At 40.0% G+C, this 19,727-nt stretch overlaps 1 protein-coding gene across 1 annotated transcript in view; it reads right to left on the reverse strand.

Moving 5' to 3' along the window:
- slc1a7a (solute carrier family 1 member 7a) overlaps positions 1-19,378 on the reverse strand; it is a gene marked incomplete at both ends in the record, with an annotated part of 35,213 nt that extends 15,835 nt beyond the window's left edge. The window contains 2 exons of the mRNA XM_083928841.1: positions 10,381-10,460; positions 19,238-19,378. Coding sequence (XP_083784967.1) covers positions 10,381-10,460; positions 19,238-19,378 — 221 coding nt within the window. The remainder of the gene's footprint in view (positions 1-10,380; positions 10,461-19,237) is intronic.
- Positions 19,379-19,727: the final 349 nt, after the last annotated feature.

A 19,727-nucleotide genomic window follows, 5' to 3' on the forward strand; every position in this document is an offset into this window, starting at 1 on the left:
AGTGAGCTGACTCAGTAATATCATGTAATTTCAGCTACACAGCTTGCGAACATTAGCTAATTTCAGCCTCCAGAAGTGTTAGAATAATTGTACATGAAGTAATCTCATATTTACTCCAATTGCCTTAACATATAAAGTAACCTTACTTGGTGTGTGTGAACAGCTAATTTGTTCAGAGTTGTTTTGCAGAAAGGAGAAATCAGATAAGCCTGACTGCTGATGAGTCACAAAAGAGGTTTCTGTGCAAAAACAGAAACTGCTCATCCGTTTAAAGACAGAACATGTTTCAAGGACGAGCAACATGTGCCCCCTCTCCCTTACAGCATGTAACTCATGAAGATAATGAATTGAGCAACATGTGAAGAGTTGCGGTTATGTGCCCGCTCACCCTTAGGACTATAAGGGTCCACCTTAAGGAAATAAAAAGAAAGGGCTCGGCAGAGGGTGCTTCAGAGCGGTAGGAGATTGTAACTGAACGCATCGTTCTCCTTGCAAGTAACATAACTCTTGTCTTTCTCTCTCTTGTTATGTTTTGGATGTTATAGGTTGTTTGAACCTGACAAGAAGCTATACCAGACTAAGTGAGGCTGGAGCAGCAAAACCCTGAAGAGTATAAAACTGACATTTATGGATTTTGAATTCATCTTCGCTCTTGGTAAGAAAAGCTAATGCATCTCCAAAAAATGTTGAGGGACTTCTGCTGAATGGCTAAAAGCACTCTGGGTAACTCTGTAGCGTTGATGGGTCACCATTTGTCTTTTATGTAAACAAATTATTTCTTTGAATAAAAATGTGAATGTCCTTTATACCACAAGCTCATAACAAAGGGAAATTCAAGGTGAGATCGCAGTCACTTAATTCCTAAACAAAAATGAGTAATAGTGAAGACCAGAGAGAGAATTTGTGCATTGTCTCATTTGTCTCAGTTCTTAGGAAAATAAGGCTCAGTCGATACAGTTTCACAGCGTCCATTCACACTCTATAAACACACACACACACACACACACACACACACACACACACACACACACACACACACACACACACACACACACACACACACACACACACACACACACACACACACACACACACACACACACACACACACACACCTGAGCCTAGAGCTACGTGATTCACACCACACTTGTCCTCGACTGGGGTTCAAGGTCAGTTGGGACTAATTAATGTTAACATTCAGCTGTTTACTTGGCCTTGCTTCACACTAGCAACATTTAGCCAAGGGTTAACCATGCTCAGGAGTAGGCTAAATCGGGGTTAGCCCATGTGGATTGTGCCAGTGTGAGCGCCTTCAAGCTCCCTTAAACTGGACATACACACTAATGATTTGAGACGTTTTTTTAAAACTTTTGACTTGCCAGGCATCGTTTGCCACGCAGTGTACAGTGAGACAGAGAGCGAGGAGTGATCATGGCCCGACCAACAGCTCCCGAACTGTCCGTCAGACTTTCTAATGAATTTTTGACATGTCAGGCAGTTTGACATGTCCTGTAAACAGATTTTCTTGCACATAAATGGTGATCTTTGGCTTTACATCACAGATGATTTACTCATACAGTATGAGTTGAATACAGATGAATTAAACACCAACATTTCTAAAACCATACAGTGTATGTCCTGCTTTAGCCCCGGGCTCAGTGCAGTGTGAACCCTAAGCCCTTGTGTAAGTTCTCTACATTTGTTTAAGTTCTCTCATTTCTAGAGTTCTCGCTAAAAATTTGAGTAGCACAAGCCCTCAAATGAGTCTCATACAATACCAAACAACTGAGTGCTCTACCTCCATTATGTCTCAGTTTATCACATATACAAACTGGTAGCTCACACTACTGTATGCACAAGATTATCCTTAGCAGCAGTGTAGGTTGTCCTCTTTTACTCCCCCCTTTTCCTTTCTCTTTGCTATATAACTAAGAGATAAATAAGATCTGGCGTATACGCTGGTCAGATCTCCTCCATTTATTTCATCTCCTTATTGCACCTAAGGGACCCTCAGGAGAAATAACTCACATACAAATGATACAAAATGAATAAATAGGAAGCTTAGGTCTAAAGAGATCAGAATGAACAACAGATAAGCTACACATTTTTCCCCCAATACCACTTAATTTCTACTGCTAAAGAAAAGCCCCAAGACCCAAGATATATAACTGACTGAATGATCACAAGATATAATGGTAATTTGAATGCAATTGGCAGTAAATTGCTGCCCTTGACATGAAACATTTAGATTGAATGCATGACTGTGCATAATTATGGGGCCAGTAGTTAGTTGGAGTAGCCAGGATGTGATCACCAACCATCATGATTTGAACTCTTATCACAGTTATTTCAGACCACGTCAAAGACGAGTAAAGTCGTCCACCAACCATGTTATTCCCATCTATTACACCTATTGAGATTCACTGCCACAGGTTTTTCCACGCCCAAGTTCCATGTGACTGGAGTTATGTCATAAATGTACAAAGTGTGTGTGTGAATACACTTTCCCCCCATTTGGTATTTCCGATAACAAGTGCAGCTGCAGCAGTGTTGGGGGCTTTCCCTTTGCTGGTCAGGCATTAGTCGACCTCCAGCCAGGACAATCAGATCGTCAAAAGTAGAAAGTCAAGATGAGCTGGATGAGGGCAAAACATTAATTTTCTGGGAAATGACATAAACAAAACGGTTTCAACTGAATTGTATGTCCAGATGTCTGCTTCAGAGTTTTTTGTTGGTAACGCGGAGACTGCAGCCAGGAGATCAAAGGGGAAAACATTACATTTGCTAGTGCAGGGATTTACCGCATGACCTCCTCCTCCTCCTCCCTACTCTGTGCATTTCAATCTGATGATAATATCAGTCAAATGTTTCTGCTGCTCCGGTCTCATCTTGAGTTTTTGATGTCTTTCCTGTCTTGTGAGGCGCCAGAGTGAAACTATAAAACGGATTCAGAGAAAAATCAGAGTGAGTGGCTAAAAACGTCATCAAATGAATAGTTATGCAGGACTAAAATATAAAAAATATTTAAAATTAATTTGATTTGATTGACGACTTGTTTATTAAACTGTTTTTTTTTTTTACCTCAGTTTCACTTTCATCAGCAGATTAAACATAAACTCTTTGTGCCGTTGCATTAGCTCCTTTCTTGAATAAAATATATAAATAAATTATAACAATGAACAATACACATAAGAAAATAAAGTAGAATAAGAAATAAGCAACAAAAGTATTTAAACATATGTATAATTGCGCTTTCAGTAATTAATTTATTTGTAAAAATCAAAATAAAAAATGAAGAAAAGACACATTGGTCCCTATAGCACAGTTACTGTATATACGTATAAATAAGGATTAAATAATCACGGATTAAGGCAGCTGATGGGTGAAAAAGGTATTTTAAACAGGTTCTGTATTTTATTCCATTGAAGGTGAAGTAAAGAAAGGCATAAATACTCTTTGAGTTTTTTTTATTTTGAATCACAGCCACTCACATACAGGGATGATATGTCCACATATAATTCCACTAATGTCTAACACAATGTGGATAGGCATGAGAGTGTGTGTGTGGCTCCTTTAACCTGCACCCACAAGCAGGACACAACATGTTGTCACATTTTAAATTGCTATAACTTCAGTGCTTTTAGTTCTCTCCTGAGGGAAATATCTGGCTCTTTAGCTTCTAAATGCTCGATGTTCACCAGCTAATCTCAGTCTGTCTGCCTGCTGTTTGGTGCCGGGCATGTAGTGTACAGGTTGTTTTTTTTTATAGATCTTTTTCTCTGAAATCAACTGCCTGCTGCGAGTAGTGCGAATGCGACTGATTAAAGCAGCACACTGAAAAAACAAACAATAAACTTGAAGATAAAATGCTCTGCAGAGCTGAGAGGAACTGCAGATAATAATGATAATAATCCGTGGGTGTGTCTCGAGCATCCCCTTTCACATAACACATTTAACATTAATTAATGTCTACTGGAGACCCCACAACCCTATGAATGAAACTGAAAATGACAGAGTAGTCATAAATAATAGTATATTTCTTATTCCTTTAATTATCTTTAATAATCTTTGATCCCTCCTGCCCCCATGGTTGGAAACCAGCATTTGGAAGAGCTACACAGTGATTACCTGGAATATATGGAATATATATCAAGCAATTAAACAAACACCTTTTAATGTACTTGGGCTGTTGCTTTTCTGCTTCTTATTGACAGGAAATACCTCTCTTTGCCCTCTCTGATATCTGAGTCAAGGTGAGATTACAGTGTGTGACCTGCCATGTGTAGCTGCCTCAATCATGAGGTTTCGAGCACACGTTCTGCCACAAGACATTTGGACCATATGGGGCTTACAGTCCTCCCTGCTGCACCTTCGCCGAGCAAGAGCATTAAGAGTAATCCTTCATGTAGATGAAAAAAAAGAAGGCCGAGGCTCCTTGGAGAGGGGTTATCCATGACATGTGGTAGTGACACCGGGTAATGACACTGTGGCCTTTGTTTCAACAGCTCGGGTCATTATAGGCCACATTGATGTTCTACTTCATGGCACCTTCCCCATTTGATGCATGTCACACTCTATTGGCAGCTTCATAATTTTGCGGGTGTAGAAAACAAGAATCTTTCGCCAGCTCTGATTAATAATTGTGACTACTGATGGACAAAAATCCAACTATTACCCTCCACTACGGTCCCTCTTTTAAACACAGGGAACGCATGATTTAGGCAACGCAACCACTTGGGTCGGGTAAGGAAAAGGTCACGGTTGAGTTTAAAATAACAGTGACACATGGGAAACACCGGGACATGAACGCAACAGGAACCATGATCTCCTGGGTGACAGAGTCCTGTGTTTGTGTGACCCATCCACCCCCCAACTTCCTCCTTACACTTACTTTGTCACGCTTAATCCCGGAGCATTTACTCTAAGTGTCTAATTATGCTGCAGATGGGTTTACAGACGCCCAAGGGTGTCTTTTGCGCCACTCTCAAACACCAAGGGCTGTCACAATTATTCCATGAGGAACTCTTCCCGTCAAGGCCTTCCAAATCAATCCCTTGCCAGTCCATTAATAAGTGTTAGTAGACCTGGAACCTCGCCAATCGTTAATATGTTGGATTTATTTGTGGTTTTGAGAAATCAGGTGCAAGTCAGTTCATGTTGATAAAGTCTACTCAATGGCTGCAAAGAGGTCAATACAAGTCAGTGTTTAGAAGCGCACCCAATTCAAATGAAGGCCAGGCTTATCAGCCTATATTGATCCAGTCTTACGGAAGTGGGAAACAGGCCACATCAAGGTGAAGCCAGGAATAAGTCTTTTCACCAGTGCTTAGTAAAAAAAATACTGAGTATTATTATAGACTAAAAAAAAACATTAAAAGAAGATCAAAACTATCTAGTAGAAATCCTCTTCTTCCACTAGTGCTACTTCTTAAATCCAGAAACTGGGCGGATGATATGAAATTCAATTCTGGATGCCCCGTGAAAATGAAACATTACATTTAAATTAATTTGTATTAATTAATGAATTAATTGTATTTTATTGGAAATATATGCTGCTCCACAAATATAATTAGATGCACAAACTGTTTTTAATCTTCATGAGATGCTGTGTACCATACTCAAGAAGGCCACCGATAACAACAGTGGTTGATGATTTCATTTTCTTACATTTCCTTTGTCAGTTTGGATCAACCATATGTTTGATGTTTGTACGGCCGCTGCATATCATTAAACTCCTCTTCACCTTTGACCTTAGAACTCAGTCAAAGCATAGAGCTTCCAGGGGCTTTATCGAAAACGTTAATTCTTTCTTTAACTAGAAACTACACACAAAGAAAGAACGCATACATTTCCCCCCCCAAAAACTCTAGCTCTATTTATAAAACTGCATTTTAAATTTCAAAAACCCAAAAATAAAAAGAAACATGGAAATTAAGGAGGCAGTAAGTGGAGTGGCCATTGATTCTGCATGACGCGTTCATGGGATAATCTGGTTTCCGCTTTGGCTGGTGCGCAGATGGCGCTGGGAGGGGGGAAAAATGGGGACAGGCAGGCTATACGGCTGGGGCGGATATTCACCCCCTAGATAAGCCCTACTGTACCATGCACCATGTCAACCAGCCGGTCTTTGCATCCCAATACATTCTGCTGCCATCAGTTGGCATGGCAGAAAAGAGACACAGAGAGAAAAGCAGGATATATCGACTCAGACGGTGTTTGTGCCTGTAACTGGATTGACGTGCATGTCTGCAGAGGGTTGCAAATAAATGCAGATATGCTACAAATCATCTTCGAGTGGATGGGAGCAGATGGATGGAAATTAGTAGAACCACAACAGCTGCAAATTATCAAGCCATTCCCTACACCTTCATTATCCATTATTGTCTCCATCAAGTCACAGGCATGCACCGAGAACATTGTGTGTGTTTCAACAGGAGTTCCTGCAGCCTGTTAAATGTTTGCCCTGATTGTGTTTTACATTCTTGTGTGCTGAAGTGGTTTAGCTGCGCGCATGCACTTTTTCATATTAGTCACAATTAACATCTCTTACCCTCATGTGTCTGATGTTTGGCAGAAAACCTGCATTGAAATGATCTCCTTGTCTGAATCTGTGAAACTGGGGGGAGTGGACCATGAGTATGAATAAATGCACAAACATGGACTCCTATGGGCCTTTGCCTTGTGTTTAACATAGATTGAGACAGAAAGAGAAACACACAAGAGGCAGACACAGAAGCACTGAGAGAAAGAGACAGAGAGACGGACAGACAGGCAGAGAGAGACAGAGTGACGGACGCAGGATTAACTTCTCATCCAGTCTTTGCTGTTGCATAGATTGTAAGTAGCTTATTGCACAAAGCACCCTGCATGTAACCGGTGCGTTTGCATGATTTGTTTTGGGATTTTTTTTTACGTGTGTGACATCACTGACCTCATGTAGGCAACTAAGAGCTTTGGGCTGAAAATAGACAAACTGGAGAATCCGACAGGCCATGCACTTCTAACAATGCCTCCAGAGCTACATTACTATTTTATCCTTGATGTTGAAAAAGGTAATTTTGTGCATTAATAAAAAAAAAGTTTTATTTAGGGTGTGCTTTTTATCTATGTTATACAGTCATGCACAGTCAGGGAACTAACTCCTGTAGGCGAAAGCTTAAAGTTGTGATGGAATTGTGAGGATGTTATATTATCAAAGGGAAATGTACGGTACATGCTTAGATACTCATGCACTGTCAATATATTCATTTAATTTGTGATTAAAATGTCCTCCAGGCTGCTTTGTGTGCTTAAAGTATTCCTATTTGATACTGCCTTTCATTAAATTACACTCTACTCACAACTATTCTTTCATATCTCTTTCTGCAGCTTCACTTCATTATTAATCCTCTTTAATCCATTTATTCAAGTTTCATTTATTCGTATCTTCTATTCCTCTCTTTATAAACTTTGTTTCTTTTATATTTTTGTCTTGTCTGCCTATTGTTAACTCGTTCTGTGTAAAGCACTTTGCTTTGTTGGAAGGAGCTTCACAAATAAACTTGTGTTGTGTTTTTACAGTAATTTCCTCCTTCATAATTACACTAGCCTGAACTTGTGGTTCTAAGTAAAGAGTGGGTAGAAAGGCAGATTATTTGATTTAGCCTTGACAACTATTGTATTTCTTTATGTTTTTTAAGCGCTGCTTACATTTTGCAGCTAGTGTGTTGCAAAGTGTCTCTGAGGCAATAAAAAAAGTACTTTTTCCACTCTGGAGTACATAAACTAATTCACATTCATTTCAGCAAATGTCTCTCTAATGGAATGTGTATTGGCACACTGCACTTCGTGCTATGCAGGGGTCAAATATTTCTACTAATGAATTCTCTCTGAAGTCATTACAAAGTAATTAGAAACACCTCATCCTGATACGGTATCGATGTTCTCAGCAGAACACTGAAGTAGCTCCCTGGTTGGTAACTGGGGTGGTAGTGGCTCAGTCCATAGGTGACTTGGCTGGGAACCGGCGGGTTGCTGGTTCAAGTGCCTGTGTGGACCATGAATGTAGTGTGGACTGGTGGCTGTAGAGGTGCCAGTTCATCTCCTGGGCACTGCTGAGGTGCTGTTGAGCAAGGCACCAAACCCCCAACTGCTCGTGGCGTGTATATAGGTCCTGTCTGTGTGTGTATTTTGGGCCTGTGTGTGTAAAATGAAAAATAATAGAGTGAAAATTGAATTTCCCCATTTGCGGGACTAATAAAGGAATTCTTCTTCATACTGTTTTTCCTTGATTCAAAGAGATATGTTTGGCATGTTGGGTCAGCAGCCTTGGTTTCTCAGATAGTACATTTTCAAAGTGATTTAAACCACTGCCTGAGGCAACAGCGTGCTATCTGCAAATTGATTCTGCAGAAACAAATCATATGTATGTGTAGGAAAGTACCAGGAGTCACAATGTTACACTAAGTGACTGCAGACATGTCCTCTCTATGTTTCAGTTAAATTACCTTTCATTTGGTTTAAATAATTCCATGTAAAACTATAGGGCGTCGATGCAACAGGTCAAAGTAATAAGAAGAATATTAAAGCATACACATTGGAGATTAAATTAGAGAATAAATCATATTTATTCTGAAATACAGATATTTTTTTATCGTTCAGAATTTGATAGAATATCAGCTGTGGCTATACCACTGCTGTACTTACACATGTTTTCTTTAAATAACCAAGGCTCTTCAACAAAGAACCTTTATTTTGTGAAAAAAAACAGTAACCACTGAGTCAGAAAAGACACAATGGTTACTGTTAAGTTTACTAAAGCTTTTGTAAACAATGTTTTCTTCTATAGGATTGAAAAATGAACAGGAAGTGTAGAGGCCACAGCTTTGAATGGCTTCCGCACATCTGCGCCCACAGGACATCACTAGTTTCTCACACTGCTCTGCTTTGATCTTGGTCCATTCTTCTTCAGTCTCTTCCACAGTTCAGTAACTGTAGTGGGTTTCTTATACATTACTCTGTTGCCAAGGATTTTTCCAGAGAGTATCTATGGTTGTTTTAATATTCTTGCTTCAAGGAACCGTGTAACCCGTTTTGCAGTGTGACAGGGGGCATTGTCTTGCATGAAAATTGCAGCTGATTGTGAGACAATTGCAGTGAAGGTATTGCATGTTGCAGGAGGAGGTTCACATAAACATTTGCATTCACCCTGACATGTAGCTGTACAAAATGCCCAATTCCTGCTGCAGAAAACATCCCCCAAACCATGACACTTCCTGCTCCAAATTTAACTGACTTCTTTACACACTTTGGGTTCAGTCTTTCCCCAGTCCTACGCCCAACATAATGTTTCCATCAGATACAAATGAATTGAGCGTAGTCTCATCACTGAAGTGCACTCTGGACCAGTTCTCCTCTGTCCACACAACATGCTCCTCAGCAAAGGCAAGTCTAGCCTTTTTATTATTCTTGCTGATGAGAGGTTTGGTCACTGCAAAATGGGCTTTTGGTCCAAATCATCTTAAACGAAGAGACAAGAGATACTTGCCCTGTTCAGCTCTTAACTGGTGAACAACTCCATGTGCAGTGTTGAACCAATTCCCCATAATCCTGTCCACTGTGCACTTGTGGACGACCAGCCTTTTTGAGGGACTCAAATTAATATGTGTCCTCCAAAATTTCAAAATTCTCGAAGTCACAGACTTGGAACGTCCAACCTCTCTCTAATGGGAGAGGGTCGTCCCTTTGACCTTCATCTGAACAACCTGCTGTCTCAGGGTTTCAGTCACTGTATAGCAGCTGCCATCTAAAGTAACCAGGAGAGCTGCCAGATAAATAGAATGTGTCCAACAATTAAGAAATTTGTCACCAGGTGCCACATTAACACCAATAACTGGGATGTATCTGAAAGTGTTCTCACTGTTTTTTTTCACAAAATAAAGGTTTTTGTTGAAGTGCCTTGGTTGTTTAAAAAAAACATGTTAGTACAACAGTGGTATAAGCACAGAGGATATTCTATCAAATAATGGATGATAAAAAATAACAATATTTCAGAATAAATCAAGTATTAATAAGTTGCACTAATTTTGATCTCCAGCATATTTTATATATACACACATATATATATATGTGTGTGTGTGTGTTTTATGTTGCCCACCCCACCTTTTTTCTCAATCACATTCCTTCAGTGAAAATCAACATCCAACCAAATATTGATGCAATTATTTAACCATTTGTCTCACAACATGCAAGTGTTTGCGTGTAAGTCCTTGCGTATGCGTGTGTTTGTGTGTGTGTGTGTGTGTATGTATATGTGTGTGTGTATATGTGTGTGTGTGTGTGTGTGTGTGTGTGTGTGTGTGTGTGTGTGTGTGTGCGTGTGTGGAGCTGTCTTGTTCTTACCTGGATACAACAAGGGGCAAAATCAACATTTTCAACATCCTCATCAGCAGCTCCCCGGGAAACTGGAAGTATTTCACCTCCTGCAAGTAGAAGAAAAAAACACTGAAAGTTATATACACAAAGAAAATATGAAAGTATTTTGCATTATTTCTTTTTGTATAAGGGACATGTAGTGAAATTTGCTAATTGCGGTGGGGTTTTTCACCGCACTAACCAAACCATACTATGAGACAAACTGAAGAAATGGGTTTGACAATCAAAAATTTATTATTTGCATGATTGAGAAAAACATACAATGCATGTCATGGAGTACCACAGGGATCAATCCTTGGCACTCATGAATTTATTCATATATTATTCATTATTTCTGTTCATGATGCAGTCCTAGATGAACTTTATCTCATTCATTCTGCACCAAGGACATATAATATACTCACTGTTCTGCAAGCTTTTACCGTTTACATACAAGAGTGTGGGGTATTGATGCTAAAAAGAGTGGGTAATACTTTAACGCCTCTCTTGATTTCTTGTAATTGTTTGACACTTTGGGAAATGCACATATTTGTTTTGTTGCCGAGTGTTAGATGAGAAGGTAAGAAAACTCTCATGGCTGTGTGTAAAGTATGAAACGAGAGCCACCAAATGCTGAACTAAGCTTAACAAAAAGACAAAAAACATGGGAAAGCAGCTGGCCTTGCTCTTTCCAAGTCTTTAAGTTGTAAGATAACAGTAACAATCTGTTGGTGGCTTTATATTTATTATACATACACAGGAGAGGTATCCATATTCAAATCTGTCAGCGAAATATCTCAAAAAAAGTATATTGCAAAATGTAAAACTATACCTTTTAAGTATTAACTTTTATAAAAAAGAAAATTAATGTCATTCATGCAGATGTCAAATTCCACAAGCATATTAAAAGATTAGGCTTTAATCACCGAAACAATGTTGCAATATTGAAAATTAAGATGCTCATCTCAAAACCAGACCTGCTTTTGTAAGTTGTATAAAAGAATCTGGATGTACTTTAAAGAAAAAAAAAGTTCTTGCTGCTCTCAATGCTGACGCTAAAGTTCAAATAGGAACGAATAAAAATGGAGCGAACACATTGTGCGGTGGCTTTTAGTTCACAGCTGACTTTTAGATTGATTTGCTCGTCTTTATAAAGCATTAAAAAATGTTCAATATCCTGAAATACTACCAAAAAAACCCTACTGTTGTAAAGTCTCAATCTGCCTTCTTTTATGCTCCTTTTTTTCTCACCTCTTAACCACTTAAAATGTTTTTGATCTTTTGTCTTTCCAGTTACAATAATAGACGACCTGTTGCCAAACTAATATGCTTTCTGTGTGTCTGTGTGATTGAAAAAGAGAAGTGAAATACAGACTTTGCTTTCCCCGTGTGGATGCGCGTTACGTAACAGGTGGGGGTGGTGGGGATAAGGGTTAGGGTTAGGGTTATAAGGTCTATAAGGTGCTGAGGACTCTGCAGCCATGCACATGTTTATAAATGTCACCATCTTAACTTAGTGGGTTAGCCTGCTAAAATTTGCTAATTTGCACTAAACCATTGAATGTCTGTATATTTTTTCATGGCAATCCATCCAATACATGTTGGAATTGTTTGTGGCAGTTGATCCAGTGGTTCCTAAAGATAGCAGACTTTTATTTTATCTTCAATAATTTGACATTAAGGTTTAGGTTATTTTGCATACTGTAGCTTCATCTTTATGAATCTTCAGACTTTGTTTTATCAAGATTTGGAAGCTGGCATTGATATGCCGTACTGGAAAAATATAATAAAATAGGTCAATTAGTACAGAGGTAAGAAAAATCAAACATCAGAGAAAGTTTTTCCTATGCTTGTATAGGATACTACTATATCCTCACTATTTTCCCAGGAGGCACCAGTTTTTACATCCTTTAAAAAACATTTTTGTGATCAAAACCTTTTTCTGGCGCTGTACAGCATATATAAGCAGCCCTGCAACTACCATTACCACCTGGACAACATTTACAGCTACATTAAATTACGTTTTCTGGCATGTAGCATGACGAGAGCTGCTCATGCCTCGTCCTCCTCAGTGAGTGAGACAGAGAGAGAAATGCTCATGGTAAGTCACAGGTCCGGCTCACAACTATGCCTCCTCATGGCTGGGGCTACATGCTGCAGAGATGAGATTCAAGTGGCAAATCTAGGAGAAAAAAGTCCCAGATTTATGGGATTCAAAATTGGAAAAATAGTGTTTTGAATTACACTCCCTGTTGAACCACATCACTTCAGGACGCTGCTGCATGCTGTGCAGGCTATTATTTCTGCAGCAATCTCTGAAAAATACGGTGTTTTTGCAGTTTAGAAAGAAAGAAGGATGCTACAAGGTCAAAAATAATAATGGCGATAAGGTTTTATTGTACTTATAACTTTATAAGCGCCACAATGCGGTCTATCATCCATTGTCGTATTATAAATGATGTCCTCGGAGCTTGTAGTGTCCTTCATTCTTTCTAAACTTCAATGAACAAAGTGCTGTGCTGCTAATTAGAAATGGAACAGCTATCTGCCACAGTGCTCTTGAACTGGACACAGTGTCAAACATTATTTAACTACTTTGTTATTTAGTGGCATTATTTAACTGTGGTTTGCGCTGAGCTGCACACACATACTTGTCAACTTTGAGACATTGTTTCCTGCATTCTGGAGACTTTAAAGGAATGAAAGTAACAGAGAAAATAAGTACATTACGAAAACATTTTCATGTCAAATACTTTTGATTCATATTTAAAAGCCATTTTTACCTTTCTGGCATTTCTACACTTTTCTTTTGTAATCTTAAAATGCTCCTTATAAGCGTATGACACACTCATATGTAAAAGAAATCCACCAGGTGTTGAAACTCATCAATATTCAAGTCTTTTATATTTCTGTTAAAAGTCTGACCAATCATTTTATTCGGCCGAGCTTCCTGCCCGTCATCATCGCAGCAGCCCTTTCACTTGCCTACCGCTGTCACCGCTTGCAAGTCGCGCGCCTCTCTGCAGAGCAAGTGGTCCGTGAGAGATAGCAAGGACTCCAACCCCAGCTGCTCCCACAGAGAAAACTAACAGCTAAAAGAAGACCATTTCACAAAGAGCTGCACTAAAAAAAATCTTGATGTGTCAAGAGGCAAGATGCAAGAGGCTAATGCAGCTTCATCCGGAGCTAAAAAGTGATGAGATAGGGGCAGAGATTCTGCTGGACAGGTACTTTTAGTTTGCCTAATCCTAGAATGCAACATTACATGTGATAACACTATCAGTTATCAGTTACTATAGTTAAGCGGTAGCATCGGCGCTAACGTCACGGTAATGTAAACCAACTGACTTGTCACAGCCTGGTTTGTTTACACTACCGATGACGTTAGCTTTTGCGTCAGCATCAGCCTCATTGTTTATTGGGAAGTTGTCATTAACTCCGTCCTAGAATTGTAACTCCGGGGTTGCGATTGACTTTGTTGGTCTTACAGTAACCAGAGCTAGCACAGAGTTCAGCACTTTGCCAGAGGACTTCTCCGGCTAATAGGTGATGCTGGCTAGCTGTAAATAAGGCCCTTTCTGTCTATGCGTGACACGTTTTCAGCTTCGTTGCCTCAGAAAGCATCCTATGTTCCCCAGTCTGTTATTTTTTTCACAATAAGTGCCGAATTCCCCGGAAAATAGGCCTATGTAGACTCTAAAACTACTCCCTGACCCTTGACCCTAACTCTAACACTAACTGTAACCCCTAAAATTAATAAAATGCTAAATTAAATCAACGGAGGCTTATACGAATGCAGCACCATGCTTGATGGAACAAAGGTGTGGGCCGGTCCTGTGTAATTCCATTTGCAGGAAAGGAGTGAGAAAAGGGAAGAGTTGTCCAATGCTCATTCTCTTCTCTGACACTATCTTTCCGACCATATTGAACACCCTTTCTGAAGATGCATTGCTGTGTGGAATGCACGGAAATGCATGCATCATGCCCCCATCTTTTGCCATGATGGCTCAAAATTCAGGAGAAATGAATTTTGAAGTATGGCTGCGGTTTGTATTCAGATGATATCATTGAGACATACTGCATATCACAGCAACAAATGTTTGATTAGAATACGGATATTATTTTCCATATGAGAGACGTGTTACATTTGGTTATATCTTTGTTTTATACGGCAAAAACAGAACAGAAAAACAAAACAGAAATGTAAGTACAGCACATCTGTGCAGTGAGAGGATGGAGTAATAAAAGCTTTTTTGATTCTGTTTTTGAGTGACAGAGCTTTTAGGCCAAATGGCTGAGTTGGTTGTGATGAGGTGTGCGTGTGTGTGTATGTGTGTGTGTGTGTGTGTGTGTGTGTGTGTATGTGTGTGTGTGTGTGTGTGTGTGTGTGTGTGTGTGTGTGTGTGTGTGTGTGTGTGTGTGTGTGTGTGTGTGTGTGTGTGTGTGTGCGTGTTTGTGTGCGTGTGTCTGTGTGTGTGTGTTTGTGTGTTTGTGGAGAATGAGGCGAGTGGTGGCAGGTTCATGTGCATGTTATATGTTGCTGTATGTCAGTCTGGGAACAAAGTATTCACAGTGGCAGACGTTTGGTACACTCATACGCGCACACGCACACACACACACACACACACACTCACACACACACACGCACCAACACACACGTAACGTCTTTGAGCTGGTAAATCGTATTTGTATACAGATAGACATATTAATGCCTAAAGCTGGTCGTTACATTTGTGCGTCCAATCTTTTTTTTAATCCCTGTCTGAGTGACATTTGAGACAGTGATTGTGTTATGACCGATAACAGCTGAGATAATATTATGAACTATAGCTGGGCGGTAGAGTCGAGACAGTTTTTTCACTTGAGAAAAACACCATTGTGACTGAAGAATATGCTTTTAAGAAACACCCTAGAATAATCTTGCATTGTAAGATATTGACAGTGTCCAAGGTACAGAACTGTGAATATGTGCTGTTATTTACTTTTTGATATTTTCTTTGCACTAGCTTTTAAATGACAATTTAAATAGCATTGCTTCTTGAGGAAACCTTGCATTATCAATTTGGTTCTTTAACTTCACATGCTGTAATATTCTTTCAGTTTTGTTTGTTTGTTTGTTTGTTTTTCATTTAGCTTGCCATTTTAACTCATACTAATGTAGGTCTATGCCATTTTTTCCATTTTGTTGATGACTTATGCAAAGGTTTTTTGATGAACCTGAACTTATTAGAATAAAGAGTCTTTTGTGTTATATACACACACACACACACACACACACACACACACACACACACACACACACACACACACACACACACACACACACACACACACACACGTTGCTTCAACACCATAACATACAAACACGCTTAAAGCGCTGCTTTCGTCTTATATTCATTAACGCAGTGTGAGTGTGACTGTCCTCACCTGGGTTTTCACCTTCACCCTGCCAGCTGCTACACAGTCAACTCTAATCTGCCCCCACCCTCTTCATTTCACATCACACATTGGAAACCCCTCTTTCTATGAAGCAGAGTATTTCTTTGTACAACTGAATTATTCAGCTCTCTTCCTCTCCATATGTGACCTGTATGACCCAATTAAAAAAAAAAGGAACCACTTGCTATGGACTTTCCTCGATTAGTGACCACAGGTTTGTTCAGAAGTCAGGGAGTTCAGGGTTGTTGAGAAATGCTCCTCAGAAGCTAATTAGCCTACACTATTTTCTTTTTTCTTGCTGAGAGAGGGAAAAAATCACCCTGAAAGGCTCAGTGTGGGCAAAGTGGCTAGCTCTTTCATGGCCAGAGACACAGAACGACCTTTGTTTCTCAATGGTAACAAAGGCCATTCTGGTGCTATCCTAACATGTGCTGTACATGATTGTATTTTATACATGAGTGCATTATTAGAGAGAGTGGACAGACTGAAAAAGGCGCCTATTCAATCCAATGAGAATTGTTCGTCTGACGCTTATGCCATGACATTTCTGGGTTTGGAGGGTTACAGCAGATGGTGCTAATAATAAATCGATAATTTCCCTCAGCTTCTCTTTGGTTGCACGTTGCAATCAGTCTGACAGGACTTGCAAGGCTTCACTGTAGCACCCTTTTGAGGTTTAATAATACATCTATGCTTTTATATGACAAGGTCGGGTGGTCTTCTCTCCAAGAGAAAGACGTGGCACTCACCGGTGTCTTTTGATCTATAAAGTCACTGCTGGAAAACTACTGTATTACTTTAACTGCTCTGTCTCTCGAATGGACCTTTCCTGGACCTTTTGCTTCATGTGTAATGAAGTCGGTCTGAACATGAGAAAAAAAAGCTTTTGATTTTAGTGCACCTCCTGGAACAAAATACAACACCTCCTTAAAGTCAACTCACTTATACCTGTTGGACATTTTAGAAATGGGATTTCGGAAACACATTTATTAAATAATCCCCCCGGGGGATTATTAAAGTATTTCTGATTCTGATTCTGATTCTAAAACCTCCAAACCTCTACTTGTAACTGTATTGCATCACTGTATTTACACCAACGACTGCCACTCTAGCGACGATCGTTGGCATTTGGAGCACAAAGGTTCCAGTGACATCATCGGCCTTGTGAGAGGTTAAATACCTGGATCTCAATCAGCTGAAGCTTGTCACAGTTTGAATATTGTTAGACTCAGGTGTGTTAGGGTAGGGAGAAACCTAAAACATGCAGGACAGTGGCTCTCCAGGACCAGAATTGCCTACCCCTGTCCTAGACTAATAACCAAGTCCAGTTACTTTTGACTGAAATTGCTTTGGGGATGTATTTACACCTTAAATTTAACAATCCTGTTATTTCCCAAATCCTCTGTTGCTGGTATTTTAACTCTTCCTGAACAAAACACAAAACAGCTATGCTCTCTTTTAAAAACTAATACTTCTTCTTTCCATTTTAACTACTTTTATTTCTCTGCCTTTACATTTGAACTTTTATCTCTCTTGTGTATGTTGTTGATTTTTTATTACATGTATTATTATTTTTCCTCAAATGTCCTGCAACATTGCAGTAAAAGAGTCCAAAATGGGGAAACCAGCAGAGTGCCCCACATGAAGTGTAAAAAAGTCCCCATCATACTCACACATTACTTACATTGCTTTGAATAAAACCAAGCTTTTTAATGGTTACTGTGTGTTATTGTGTTCAATGACCTCTTGTTTAAGTGGTCGTCTGCTCCTGTGGCCCCGGGGACTCTAACTATGAATATTTTCAAGGCTAAATTACGACTAAAAGAGAACTTGCATCTACACTTATTTTCTGCAGCATGATAACCAGACCATGTGGGAGGATACAGGGATTAGCCTTTTGTTCACTGTGTGATGTGAGCTCGCTCACATGCCAACTGACTCCTCTTATAGGAGATGTGTGTTCTATATAAAACAGCCGTTGCAAGGCCGAGGAGTGCTTTGGCACCAGACACATGGATCAAAACCACCTGCAAAGCACACTTGTGAAGTTCCCTGGGGTCCTCGCCAGGAATTCATTTGACTTCACAGGCATGCTCAAATATTAATGGCAATACATTCAAAATCCTGCATACACCCACCACCTCCAATAGGACAAATCAGTCATCTTCAGTTAAATTAAAACATACTCCGCAACATTTTTCTTTCCTTACCATAAATTCATTCATTATTAAAGTGCTTAGAGAGATAATAATCCAGTTGCCTGCAGAAATGTAATTGCTCTGTTCATCTGTAGCCTCTTAGCATTCCCTAACTATTTAATTCCCCTTCCCATTCAGTCATGTGTGAATTATATAAGTGAACACGAATTGTATGTTGTTGCCTTCATGTCACTGTGAGTGATTGACAACTAATCTCCCCAGGCTATAGTCCCTCTGAGTGACTCAGATACAGTTTCACATTTTAAAAAAGCAGGAAAAAAACGTCCCCTTGCATCTGGAGATGTCTTTTGCCATTACAATGTGCCTGCTGCAGCAGAATAATTGGCTTTAAGATGAGACAATTTAATTCCATTCAAGATGCTACAGCACAATCTCAAGTAGTGTGTTTTTCTCTCATCAAAAACAGACAACCCTTCTTAATGCTATATCTTTCTTAATAATCGTTACAATACCAGTTTGAGTGAGATCGAGAACCTAATGACCGTCTCTTAGGTGAAATTTCAACAGCCATCGTCGGTGACATCTTTTCCATCTACTGTTGATTACTTCGTCCTGTCTTTCACTTTAATGGTCCTAGTGTGGCTGATTGCAATGATGAAACCTACACTTTGGTAGAATTAAATGGACGATGATACACTAAGAGCTTTTATATAAAGAAACAGGGGAAAACATTATTATTTGTACGTGGTATGAGTTTGCATATTTTGATTTTATCTCATTATGTGGACTTAAGAGTATCTCCCATCATTGCAAAAATCCACACAGTTAGGGTGGTGGTGGTGGTGTGTGTGTGTGTGTGTGGGGGGGTCATTATCTGTGTTTAACGGTTAAAGTTCTAATTATATCTAGGTTAAGGTTAGGGTTGGGGTTAAGCATTGAGCAGTTTCGGGGAAGCCTCCAGGGATTAATTAGCAAAGATTGTATCACATGTTTGAGTGTTGGACTGTAAAAATGTTGGTGTAGCACATGAAGTGGAGGTTCAGAGGCAGATGCAGGGAACAGGGAATCGGGTAATCTCTTGTATTAGGAGTTGTGGTGACTGGATCCATCGCAACATTTAAGAAGGACACAGGGGGTCACTTTAGGGGAGATAAGGCAGGCAGGCAGGCAGGTTGGCAGGTGGGTAGGTGGGTAGTGTGTGGGGAACCAGGCGTCACAATAATCTCCAGGCATTTGAACCAACTGACCTGCTCGGAGAGCTGCTTGCCTCTGAGGAAGAAGCCCAGCAGACAGCCAATGACCACGGCCAGCACAGACAGGATGAGCAGCCCGTTCTGCTTGCAGACATTCTTCACCCGCCCCCACACTTCATCCAGAGCCACCGCCATCCTCCTCCACCACCTTCTCCGCCTGCTTGTCCTGGTCCTGACTGCAACTTTGCACCCCTCCCGCAGAGAAAACCACCAGAGCAAGCCCCCCTCCTTGACCACTTAATCAGCCATATAGAACCAGCCCAGAGCCAAGAGCCGCCACTGCTCCGAAGGAAATAGAGTGTGGTCGCAGCAGGTGGGGCGAGATAGATGGATGCAGACTGATGGAAGAGAAGTTGGATTGAGGGAGAAGAAACAAGTAAGAAAGAAAGTTTTGGATTTGGTTAACAGAGAGGGGGTGAAAAGTAAAATGAAAGAGTCCAAAAATAAAGCACTTCAGGAGTTTCTCTGTTCCTTCTCCGAACGG

This window comes from Echiichthys vipera (genome assembly GCF_963691815.1).
Source record: "Echiichthys vipera genome assembly, chromosome: 15".
Lineage (NCBI taxonomy): Eukaryota > Metazoa > Chordata > Actinopteri > Perciformes > Trachinidae > Echiichthys > Echiichthys vipera.